This window comes from Periplaneta americana, chromosome 3, assembly GCF_040183065.1.
Source record: "Periplaneta americana isolate PAMFEO1 chromosome 3, P.americana_PAMFEO1_priV1, whole genome shotgun sequence".
NCBI lineage: Eukaryota > Metazoa > Arthropoda > Insecta > Blattodea > Blattidae > Periplaneta > Periplaneta americana.
The window spans coordinates 162,771,641-162,785,414 of record NC_091119.1 but is presented as its reverse complement, the minus strand read 5'-3'; the positions used below and the strand labels follow the sequence as shown (position 1 = coordinate 162,785,414).

Here is a 13,774-nt window from a genome sequence, read left to right as displayed (position 1 = left end):
TATTCTTGCAGGTGATTTTCTAAGATAAAAGTTGTTTTTTTTTATTTTATTGGGTTATTTTACGACGCTGTATCAACATCTAGGTCATTTAGCGTCTGAATGAAATGAAGGTGATAATGCCGGTGAAATGAGTCCGGGGTCCAGCACCGAAAGTTACCCAGCATTTGCTCGTATTGGGTTGAGGGAAAACCCCGGAAAAAACCTCAACCAGGTAACATGCCCCGACTGGGATTCGAACCCGGGCCACCTGGTTTCGCGGCCAGACGCGCTGACCGTTACTCCACAGGTGTGGACTCTAACAGTTGTATCTCTCTATGTGTATAGAGTGATACTGTTGCAAAACTCGAAAAATGCTCCAAATATTCCAATAAATTCAGATTGGTATCCATGATTGTAACACAAGGAGAAAATGTAATATAATATACAAGGATACATAAAAAAAATCATGGAAAAATAATCACTAGTAAATGTAGCAAAATTGTATAATATATTGCAACCAATACAACTTAAAGCAATAAAAAGTAGTAGATTTAAAATAGAATTTAAAAAACATAACTCAAAGGCTGGTAACAAAGGAAAAAACACTAGAGGAGAGGGATTCGACCTGGTGCTGTGGATTGAACTTCGGCGTAGCTCAGTGGTTAGAGCGCTTGGTACATAGAACCAAGAACTGGGGTTCGATCCCCAGAGCTGGAGCGAATTTTTCTCCTCTAATATCAATTGTTACCATAACAGATATATTCTGTAGAACCAAAAATTAATCTTTATGTATAATCTTCGCCCAACAGTGCATATACTGTGGAATCCCAGCCACTAAGTCACTCAAATGAGTGTGCTTCTTGTATAATGGCAGTTGACTTAATAATACGCCAACATGTATGTTAAACATGGAGTAAGGCCACAAAGGGAAAAACATTAGAGGAAAGGGATTCGATCCAGTGCTGCAAATTGAACTTTGGCACAGCTCAGTGATTAAAGCGCTTGGGACCCAGGTTCGATCCCCAGTACCGGAGCGAATTTTTCTCCTTTAATATCAATTGTTACCATAACAGATACATTCTGTAGGACCAAAAATTAATCTTTACGTAAAGTTTAATTGTTTTTATGTCATTTTACTAAATAAGACGATCTTGTAGGCTAAATATGATAAATGTCATTGACTTACTGCTAATAAATAAACAAATTGTACATGTATATGAACAGATAATTGTTATAACTATTAAATAAATAAAATTAGTTTTACAGGTAAATGTGATATGAAAATCAAGTAATTCTATAATAATATTAATATAATCAGGGTACCGTCATTTCTCATAACTATGGTTCTGGAACACAAGTATGGGCCATTCAAATTTTGTACTCCATAACGTAGTATCTCGTTTATATTTTTGCTGTACTGTAGTTTGAAGTCAAGTCACTGCAGCTATCTACGAATGGTCTATGTTCTTTGAATAGTTATATAGTGGACCATAGTTATGGGAAATGACGGTACCTAAATATTGTCTTTTTAAATCATAGGCTATAATTAAGTTTTCTGTAACTGTATTACTATCTCCGATTAAATTGTAATATTAACTGTCATATAAATCCTCAGGTTGCGGATAGAGGAGACGGCCTCCAGATATGGAGGGTAGCTGCGAATATATTGAATAAGCAGTCGTGGACAGCAGATAAGGGGTGGTCCTCCAGCTTGGGGGTTGGGCGAAGGGCTAACAACACATCACCGTAAAAAACAGCTTGTTACAAATCCCTACAATAAGCCTCGGAATAGGACTGATTCTCTGGCACGACCACGGCAAAGGAATAAGGTTTTGATATTTGGCACTTGGAACGTAACAGGAGGGGTAACATTAGTAGCTAAAGAACTAGCTAGATATAGAATAGACTTCGTGGGAGTACAAGAGGTTAGGTTAGATGGGAATGGCATATCACAAATAGGAGATTACTTGTTGTATTATGGGGAAGAAAACAATAATCACCAATTAGGAACAGGATTCTTTGTTCATAAAAGAATAAAATCAGCAGTAAAAAAGGTCGAATTTATCAGTGACAGGTTATCATATTTAGTACTTAAGGGTAGATGGTGCGACATCATAGTTATAAATGCTCACGCCCCTACAGAAGAGAAAGACGACCATATAAAGGATAGGTTCTATTAGGAATTGGAACATACTTTTGATCAGTTCCCTAGATATCACATGAAAATTTTACTGGGGGACTTCAATGCTAAAGTAGGACGGGAGGATATTTTTAGACCAACTATTGGAAAAGAGAGCCTACACGCAATTAGTAGTGACAATGGAGTTAGATTAGTCAACTTTGCCACATCGAAAAATTTAATTGTCAAAAGTACAACATTCCCCCATAAGGATATACATAAATATGCTTGGACTTCTCCAGGTGGATTGACACACAACCAAATAGATCACATCTTGATAGATAAACGGAGACATACTGTATAGTAGATATTCGAACTTTCAGGGGTGCAGACTGTAATTCTGATCATTATTTGGTGATTGGAGAATTAAGAGAAAAATTATCAGTAGCCAAGCGAGTAGAGCAACAAGTTAATATTACTAAATTCAATATTTTGAAATTAAAGGACGAGGAAGCTAAGCAAAATTATCAGGTCGAAATTTCGAATAGGTTTGCCACTTTAGAAAGTTCCGACGAAGTTGAGAAAGAATTAGATGTTAATAGCGTGTGGGAAAATATCAGAGATAGTATCAAAATTGCAGCTGAGCAGAGCATAGGTTATTATGAAACTAAGAAAAAGAAACCGTGGTTTGATGAAGATTGTTGCATGGTAGTAGAAAGAAGGAAACAGGCAAAATTGAAATTCTTACAGGATCCAGTTGAGGAGAAGAGAGATAATTATTTCAATGAAAGATGGGAAGCAAGTCGTACACTTAGGAATAAAAAGAGAGGTTACTTGAAGGAAAAACTGAATGAGGTAGAAACAAACAGTAAGAATAAAAACATTCGAGATTTATATAAGGGTATAAAGGAATTTAAGAACGGATATCAGCCAAGGGTAAACATGATCAAGGATGAGAATGGTGACTTGCTTGCAGACTCTCCATCAATCCTAAACAGATGGAAAAACTATTTTGCGCAACTACTAAATGTACATAGGCCAAATAGAAATGATCAGGACGAAATTGAAATACAAACTGCTGAGCCATTTATACCCGAACCCACGCTTTCAGAAGTCGAAACTGCGATAGAAAATCTGAAAAAGTACAAGTCTCCAGGTATCGATCAAATTCCAGCAGAATTAATACAAGAGGGTGGAAGTGCATTATATAGCGAAATTTATAAACTTGTACTTGCTATTTGGGAAAAGGAAATTGTACCAGAACAATGGAAGGAGTCCATAATTGTACCTATTTTTAAAAAGGGGGACAAAACCAACTGTAGTAACTTTCGAGGAATATCACTTTTGTTGACGTCGTACAAAATTTTGTCCAATATTCTTTTGAGGAGATTAACTCTGTACGTAGATGAAATTATTGGGGATCATCAGTGCGGTTTTCGGCGTAATAGATCGACTATTTATCAGATTTTTTGTATTCGACAGATAATGGAGAAAAAATGGGAGTATAAGGGTACAGTGCATCAGTTATTCATAGATTTCAAAAAGGCATATGACTCGGTTAAGAGGGAAGTATTATATGATATTCTTATTGAATTTGGTATTCCCAAGGAACTAGTTCGATTAATTAAAATGTGTCTCAGTGAAACATACAGCAGAGTCCTTATAGGTCAGTTTCTATCTGATGCTTTTCCAATTTACTGCGGGCTAAAGCAGGGAGATGCACTATCACCTTTACTTTTTAACTTCGCTCTAGAATATGACATTAGGAAAGTTCAGGATAACAGGCAGGGTTTGGAATTGAACGGGTTACATCAGCTTCTTGTCTATGCGGATGACGTGAATATGTTAGGAGAAAATACACAAACGATTAGGGAAAACACGGAAATTTTACTTGAAGCAAGTAAAGCGATCGGTTTGGAAGTAAATCCCGGAAAGACAAAGTTTATGATTATGTCTCATGACCAGAATATTGTACGAAATGGAAATATAAAAATTGGTGATTTATCCTTCGAAGAGGTGGAAAAATTCAAATATCTTGGAGCAACAGTAACAAATATAAATGACACTTGGGAGGAAATTAAACGCAGAATAAATATGGGAAATGCGTGTTATTATTCGGTTGAGAAGCTCTTATCATCCAGTTTGCTGTCCAAAAATCTGAAAGTTAGAATTTATAAAACAGTTATATTACCGGTTCTTCTGTATGGCTGTGAAACTTGGACTCTCACTCTGAGAGAGGAACATAGGTTAAGGGTGTTTGAGAATAAGGTGCTTAGGAAAATATTTGGGGCTAAGTGGGAATAAGTTACAGGAGAATGGAGAAAGTTACACAACACAGAACTGCACGCATTGTATTGTTCACCTGACATAATTAGGAACATTAAATCCAGACGTTTGAGATGGGCAGGGCATGTAGCACGTATGGGCGAATCCAGAAATGCATATAGAGTGTTAGTTGGGAGACCGGAGGGAAAAAGACCTTTAGGGAGGCCGAGACGTAGATGGGAGGATAATATTAAAATGGATTTGAGGGAGGTGGGGTATGATGATAGAGACTGGATTAATCTTGCACAGGATAGGGACCACTGGCGGGCTTATGTGAGGGCGGCAATGAACCTTCGGGTTCCTTAAAAGCCATTTGTAAGTAAGTAAGTAATTGTCATATAAATAAGAATGATTAATATGCATACCCATATTAGATATTGACAATGCTAAGAACATGTACTCCAAGTTTATCATCATCATCATCATCATCATCATCATCATCATCATCAACGATTTTGCATTCTCCCCAACCAATTTATTTTGTAATCATACATTTTTTTAGTAATAGGGTACTGGTAACTAATAATTCGCCTCTTATATCCTGATTTTACTCTAATCTCCTATACAGCCAGTCCTAAAATCCATTGACTGCACATGTATCGTCCTTTTAGTGCATTTGAAAGGTCAGTAATTAAAATAGTCTATTACTATTTCAAAAACTTAATACACCTGTAAGGTAAAGCATAGCTTCTCTCACAACTCCTGGTGCAACACACACAAACGTCATAGGTGACACAGATGTCATTATATTACCGTCTTTACTTACCAGCGGTCTTTGTAGTGTCCATTATAGATGCAAGAACAGACTCATCATTTTTATAAATAGCAGTAACATTTACTTCATAAAATGTGCAAGCTTTGAGATTTGATATATTATAATGTAAATCTGATGTATTGGCTTGAAGAGGATTGCCTGCTTCATCTTGCCATTTTATGTTGTATGTTCTGATACATGCATCGCTACCGTTTGGTTCTGACCAGGTCACCTTTATAGAACGTGTGTCTGGCTCCATTAACAAATTTTCAACTTCTTGAGGATCTGTAAAATAAATGTTCATATAAATGTAAATTGTGATACAGTCATTGAGGGAATTGGGGAAAAAACCAGAGATTTTCCCGTGGCATACCTCGATTTAAAAAGGCTTACGCCTACCACTCCCTTTACAACATACACGTTCGTGACATACACAATAAATTGTTCTGTTTAGTCAGTAACGCGAGTTTTTGAAGCTTATGCAACACATTAAACTTCTTAATAAAATAATTTCAAGTTACTTCAGTCATTTAATAGATTATTTTGCAATGCTCATTCAATTCAATTCAATTTATTTGGCCATTAGACAAACAGTTTTAGGCTTCATCAGAATACATTGAAAAAACATAAAAATACATTTTAAAAAACACTAATAACAGAAACGGTAAAATTTAAGTAATACAATAAAAACATGAAATAATCTGAAACTTTTAAATTGAAGAAATCTAACTAAATTGCAATTAAACTTATTTATTAAAATACAATTTCATACAAATTTGTATTGAAAAACTCAGCAACAGAATAAAAAAAGATTATTTAATAACCAATTGCAAAATCTAGTTTTGAAACTATTGATTGGTAATTTATAATATTGACTTGGGAGCTTATTATATAATTTCATCCCCATAATTAAAAAGTTTGTGTTGCTCTTGTGTAATCTACAATATGGAATATTAATTTGTTCACTATTTCTAATTTCATGATCATGTATATTGGCCACTAATGAGTAATTGTCGATATTTTGTCGAGTGTAAAGTACTAGATCATATATATACAAATTTATGATTGTTAAAATCCGTGATTGCCTGAAAAGTGGCCGACAGTGTTCCAGATAGTTTGATTTACATAAAATTCTAATGGCTTTCTTTTGTAAAATCAAGACGCTTCCAATTTTGGTTCCATTTCCCCATAAAATTATTGAGATTTATCATTTAAAATAATGTTAAAGCTTCAAAGTGAGAATACTTAAAATAGGGTACTTGTACGTAACCCTATTTAAATAATAGATAAGTAACGATATCTGTCACTGACAAATATTTTAAAAGAATAAGAACTGATGACATAGTCATTAAATTTGCAATAATGGCCACCACAAGCTACAGAGAACAGCCTTCTATACTTGAAATGCTACCATTGTTAACCATTCCAGGGGTTGGCTTATCAAATAAACGTGTCTAAATACGCGTTGAATACAGTTCCAGAAAGCTGTGGTTTAGATCCACGAAGAAAACAGATAGTACTCTTTACTGTGAAAGAAAGTATAAACAAATTTTTAGGGATTACATTTTTTCAGTGACAGTATGTCATTTTTCACTAATGGTATGTTTTCTGGCCATAGAAACCAGTGATGGCATTCCATACCGGAGCATACAGTCTCACTTCCCTCACTGGATGCAGTAGAATTATAACATCATCAAAGGGAAAATAAGACGCATGTCAAAGATAAGAGACATCCAACATTTTGGATCTTAGCATCAGCATCAAGGAATATAAGCGGTGGGTAACCTATCTGTTGGATTCATTAGCAAGCATTATTCTCTAGAATTCGCACGATGTTGGACATCATGAGTCTTAAATCATAATGAAAATACCATTGTCCTGTAATTTTTATGAAATGTTATAATAGCTTAGTGACACAATTTTTTATGCAACAGACTAAGGCAAAGAAGAGACGATTATACTAGTTGGGTCATGTTGTGAGAATGGAAGAGGAGAAAGTCCCCAAGAAGACCCTTGAACTACACCCAGAAGGTAGGAGGAAACAAGGGCGACCCAGAAAGAATTGGATGGATGATGTCAGAGAGGATGTACAGGTGCTGGGAATTAGGCATTGGAGGTGTACTGTGGACAAGAAAGATTGGGTGAGAGCTGTAGGAGAGGCTAAGGTCCTTCATGGTCTGTAGTGCCTGGATGGGTGGGTGGGTGGGTGGATGGGTGGGTGGGTGGGTGGGTGGGTGGGTGGGTGGGTGGGTGGATGGATGGATGGATGGATGGATGGATGGATGGATGGATGAATGAATGAATGAATGAATGAATGAATGAATGAATGAATGAATGAATGAAAATGTTATGTTTTATTTAACGATGCTCGCAACTGCAGAGGTTATATCAGCGTCGCCAGATATGCCCGAATTTTGTCTCCCAGGAGCTCTTTTACATGCCAGTAAATCTACTGACATGAGCCTGTCGCATTTTAGCACACTTAAATGCTATCAACCTGGCCCGGGATCGAGGGCATTGGGGCATAGAAGGCCAGCGCTATACCAACTCGCCAACCAGGTCGACTGAATGAATGAATTAATTAATTAGTTAATTAATTAATTAATTAATGTTCTAAGGTCGATCTTGATATCCGCTTCCTCTAGATTTGTAAAATAAAATTTGTTTAGTTAATCCATGATCTTGTATTCTGTCCAACCAAATTTTTGTAATCGTCTAATTTCTTGGTAAGAGGGCGAGTTGTAGTTATTCCTCTCTTATATCCTGATTTTATTTGTTCTTACTTACTTACTGGCTTTTAAGGAACCCGAATGTTCATTGTTGCCCTCACATATGCCCGCCATAGGTCCCTATCATTTAGGTCAAAATTACATAAATTCTTACTTAAGAAATTAATTGCTGATTAATATTTATTGCATATAATGAAACTAACACCTGTTCATTCTTATTATTATCATTAATTTCTCTAAATAGATTTACAAAACCTCTAATGCCAATTACATTAATATTCTCATTATAGAAATATATTTTATATATATATATATATATATATATATATATATATTTTTTTTTTTTTTTTTTCTCCCTGTAACATAGTTCTAGTAAACTTATATTAAATTAATTTTCATCATTTTACTAGCTATCTCAAATCTCAAATTAATTATAATTGATTGAATTAAATTAGCTCATAAATTAAGTTACTACTTTACCTTATAGGTTTATCTAAATTTACATAAATAAGTAGTCTACTAGTCGTTAAAACTTAACTGAAGAATATTGCTGGAGAACCTTTTAAGTGTAGTGTAAATATTCGTAATTTAAATATGTATTGTACTGATTAAGGCTGATTGAGTGGAAGAGAAGGCCTTATGGCCTTAACTTTGCCAGCGAAAATAAAACATTATTATTATTATTATTATTATTATTATTATTATTATTATTATTATTATTATTATTATTATTATTATTATTATTATTATTATTATCCTGAGCAAGATTAATCCTGTCTCTATCATCATATCCCACCTCCCTCAAATCCATTTTAATATTATCTTTCTATCTACGTCTGCCTTCCCAAAGGTCTTTTTCCCTCCAGCCTCCCAACTATTTGTTCTAGCCTAGTAAAGTCTTTAATGGATCTTAAGTATCTCATTTCACTTGTATTGTGAGATCCAACATGCAATGGAGCTCCCAGCCGTGCACTCTCCAATCTTTCTTATTTTCCACCTTCATCTTAGTCTCCACATACGATCCATATATATTAATGTTGAATAATTTCAAGGGAAAAATTGTTCTGGGGCCGGGTATCGATCCCGGGACCTCTGGTTGAACGTACCAGCGCTCTGCCAACTGAGCTACCCGGGAACTCCACCCAACACCGTCTCAACTTTTCCCTTTATATCCACACAACTCGCGTGGGCTGACGAAATGCCAGAGACCCACATCGAGTGCACACAATCTCTGTGTGACTTGGAATTGTGGTTTTCTGTTAACGTACGCAGTGACGTATATATTATGCAAATCTAGTTTTCCAGGTCACTGTGTACTTTAACAGAAAACCACAATTCCAAGTCACAGAGATTGTGTGTGCTCGATGTGGGTCTCTGGCATTTCGTCAGCCCACGCGAGTTGTGCGGATATAAAGGGAAAAGTTGAGATGGTGTCGGGTGGAGTTCCCAGGTAGCTCAGTTGGCAGAGCGCTGGTACGTTCAACCAGAGGTCCTGGGATCGATACCCGGCCCCGGAACAATTTTTCCCTTGAAATTATTCAAATCTGCTTTACAGGGAGCTTTACCTGGAAGACTAGATTTGTATATTAATGTTGTCTATCATCTGATATCTTCTTCTGCCTCGAAGATTTTTCCTGTTCTCCATTCCTTCCAGTGTATCCTTCAGTCTCTTTTCCTCTTTCTGATCAGTTCTAGCATTATTCTTTCTTCACTTGTGTATCTTTCTTAATACCTGTACTCGAATTTAAGACAACCCCCCCCTCACCAATTTTCAAATGCAAAAAAAAAAAAAACTCGTCTTATATTCGGGTAAATAGGGTACACACAAATAGCATGTAAGCACATATAAGCATAAATATATAAAAATATTTTGACCACTTTGTCTTTATCATTACTTACCAGCAAAATCTGTACTGGTTGTTGCATATTCAGACTCAGAGTCTCCACTTTCATACACAGCAGTAACATGTATTTCATACTCTGTACAAGCTCTGAGCTTTGGAATGGTATGAGATAATTCTTTTACGCTGACATTACTGGGACTGTCAGATTCATCCTTCCATTCTATGTAGTATTCTTCGACACATGCACCGCTATGTGGTGGTTCTGACCACGTCACTATTACGGAATTTGTTTCTGGTCTCAGTTTCAAATTTTCAACTTTTCGAAGATCTGTAAAATATACATTCATGTAAATACCAATAACAACATCAATAGTAATTCAATGTAACATCATTCCAATTATAATAGTGTAAGATTATTCTTAAACATTTTTAAATGAAAAAAGATTTTATTTCGTTCATCTGTAACATCAGTTACCATAAAATGAAAATGGGTTATTAATCAAGAAAATAAGAAGAATGTTAAGAAATTATTAGGTTGGTGCATAATTCCATATCGATTTTTCATAAGTTTATCCAATACATCAGATACACATAAGAGAGAAGTTAATCATCAACAATATATTCTCCTTCACTATTTGCAACAATCTGACAATGCTGGAGTAGTTTTTCGATTCCACGCCTGTAGAAATCGCGTGGTTTTGAATTAAAGAAGTCATCAAGCCATGTTCGAAGTGCATTTTCATCCAGAAAGGAAGTTCCTTGAAGGTTGTTCGATAGAGAGCAGAAAAGATGAAAATCTGAGGGCGCAAGATCAGTTGAATAAGGTGGGTGCGGAATGACTTCCCAACCCAACTCCTGGATAGTGTTTTGTGTCAGGTTAGCAGAGTGCGGACAGGTGTTATCGTGGAGTAGCATCACTTCACACAGTCTCGGTCGTTTTTCTTGGATTGCGTGTGCAAGACGTCTCAGTTGGTGGCAATAAATGTCGGCAGTGATGGTTACACCTCGGAGAAGCAATTCGTAGTACAGCACATCCTCGCAGTTCCACCAGATGCATAACATTATGTTTTGTGGATGAAGGCTGGCCTTTGTATAGGGAGTTGCTTTTTTGTTCGGGCTCAACCATTCCTTTCTTTTCCTTATGTTAGCATAAAGACACCATTTCTCGTCACAGTAACGATATTGGATAGAAATGTTCGATGTTATTCACGAGCTAATCGATGATGAGCAAGCAAAGATCTACACTGATTTTTGTGGTTTTGGCTTAGAGCATGCGGTACCCATATACCTGATTTTTTAACCTTTCCCATTGAATGCAAATGTCACACGATAGTGGAATGGTCACAGTTTATCACATTTGGCAGTTCTCGGGTACACTAATGTTGACCATTGTGGATTAATGTGTTTAAATGGTCTTCATAAAACCCTGAAGGTCTTCCTAAACGTGGAGTGTCACTAATATCAAAACGACCCTCCTTAAAACGAGAAAACCATTTCTTTGCCATGCTCTCTCCGATAGCATTATCCCCATACACGGCGCAAATGTTTCTGGCTGCCTCCACTGCTTTTGCACCTCTACTGAACTCAAAAAGAAGAATATGTCGGAAATGTTCCACTTTCTCCACTTGACACTCCATTTTTCTAGCGTCCATGGCTCCATTCACTATCTGAAAAAATGAAAACTTCAATATGTAAACTCAAGCACAACAATAATTGAACTTCAAATAAAAAAATACAATCAATAAATAAACCCATAGCAACCGGAGTACTAACACACGAAACAAAAACGCTACGAACGTATGCACCAACCCAATACTATTTTTATACTGGTATTGACTTTTATGACAACATCAGTTCATGGAATCACCATTGAATTTGTGAAATGCTTGGGTGAAGACAAGAAGGAAATTCTGTCATTATACAGAGGCGACTAGCCTCAAGATTTTACGGAGACAGTGTTGCTTCCACTACCGAAGAAAAGTAATACCAAGAAATGTAACAAGTTCATGACTATCAGCCTGATCACTTGGCGAAGATTCTCTTGCGAATATTGAATCGGCATTTATATTCTAAGATGAAAGAACAGTTGGAAGAAGAGCAGTTTGACTTCAAGAAGGAAAAAAGTACGAGAATGCAATTGGACTGCTACAAACAATCAGAAAAAGGTACCTAGAGAAGAACAAATAAATGTATGTAGTATTTGTGGATTTAGAAAAGGCGTTTGACGGAGTGGATTGGAATAAACTGAAAATTAGTGTGGATTGGTAAGAGAGGAGGCTGTTCTGTAACCTCTATATGAAACGAGTAAAAGTCAGGAGAGGAACAGGAATGTCAGAAGGAAGCGAAATAGGGAGAGAAGTAGGGCAAGGATCCCCTTTACCACCTACCCTGTTCAACATTACTTGGAGGATTTAGTGAAGAACTGCTTTCAGAACATAGGAGGACTGATAGTAGGAGGAAGAAGGAGAATGAAGTGCATAAGATTTGCTGAGGATATGGCATTGTTAGCGGAAAGGAGATGATACTAAGAGATATCCTACTCGAGCTAAATGACAGTGAGCAGTATGGGATGAAGATAAATGCCAACAAGACAAAGACCATGGTCATAGGAAGAAAAGGAAAGAAGGTAAACTTGCGAATTTTAAATGAGGAAGTAGAGCAAGTTGACAGCTTCAAATACTTGGAGTGTACTATAAGTAGTAACATGAGCTGCTGCCAGGAAGTCAAAAGGATAGCAATGGCAAAGGAAGCTTTTAATAGAAAAAGGGACATCATCTGCGGACTTCTGGAAAAAGAACTAAGGAAGAGACTAGTGAAATGCTTTGTGTGGAGTACAATGGACATAACGACGAACTGAAGAGAAGCAACTATAGGCATCCAATAAGGAAAACTCAGTGCACAGAAACCAGCGGGTGAGACTGTCTCGCGCAGATGACGTATGCTCCCATTTCCACCTACTGGAGAGGAGTAAGAGGAGTAAAATATGCACGCCGCAAGGAGTCCGACCTGAGTTTTGTTTGTAGGATACCTATAGAAACACTTGAAATGTGGATATGGAGAAGAATGGAGCATGTGATATGAACAGACAGAATAAGAAACGAAGCTCTGTTACAAAGAGTGGGTGAAGAAATAATGATATTGAAACTGATTAGAAAGAGAAAAAAGAATTGGCTGGGTCACTGGCTGAGAAGAAACTGTCTACTGACGGATGCACTGGAAAGAATGGTGAACAGAAGAAGAGTTCGGGGCAGAAGAAGATATCAAATAATAGATGAAATTAAGGTGGATCATATGCGGGGACTAAGAGGAAGACAGAAAATAGGAAAGACTGGAGAATGCTGGGTTTGCAGTGAAATACCTGCCATTGGGCAGAACACTATGAATGAATGAACAAATTACAAAAACTTGCAAACCATCACCAGAAAATATTTTGCTCTGCCTGACCTGAAAAACCTTCATCCTGTTAGTTTTTTAATAGGTCTTATATCTTAAGTACAACTTCTGATAGTACAAATATATGGCTTGTCGCTCTTACTTACCACCTGTCTCTGTGAAATTTTTCTGTGATACAGGTTTCGACATACTACCATCATAAATCGCAGTAACAGTTACTTCATATTCTGTGCAAGCTTCAAGGTCTGTTATATTATACTCCGATGCACTTGTGTACTCCTCCATAATGTCATCTTTGACAACTGGCTTCCATTTTATATTATATTCAGACACACAATCACTGTTGCTATTACTTGTCCACCGCACCATTATGGAATATTTGTCTGGCTCCAAAGTTATGGTTTCAACATTTTCAGGAACTGTAAAATAATATTAATTTAAATATCATTATCAACAACAGAACACGGGATCATGGACAAGAGAGCTCGAACTTTTTTGGGGTGGGGATGCAATAATAAAGAAAGGAAAAATTATTGTTACATAACACTGGTATATTACATTAGATGTTTTTTCACTGGCTCACCAGTTACGAGAAACAGGGTTTCCACGGTGAAAATCAATATTATAACAG

The 13,774-nt window shown here is 36.5% G+C and overlaps 1 protein-coding gene across 6 annotated transcripts in view; it reads right to left on the bottom strand.

The window, feature by feature from the left end:
• The window catches only part of LOC138696794 (receptor-type tyrosine-protein phosphatase H-like), a 157,112-nt gene that overhangs the window by 65,038 nt on the left and 78,300 nt on the right, over positions 1 to 13,774 (bottom strand). For all 6 annotated transcript variants that reach the window (XM_069822198.1, XM_069822197.1, XM_069822200.1 and 3 more), the window contains 3 exons: positions 13,290 to 13,562; positions 9,806 to 10,078; positions 5,190 to 5,462 (listed from right to left, as the gene is read on the bottom strand). In XM_069822198.1, coding sequence (XP_069678299.1) covers positions 5,190 to 5,462; positions 9,806 to 10,078; positions 13,290 to 13,562 — 819 coding nt within the window. The remainder of the gene's footprint in view (positions 1 to 5,189; positions 5,463 to 9,805; positions 10,079 to 13,289; positions 13,563 to 13,774) is intronic.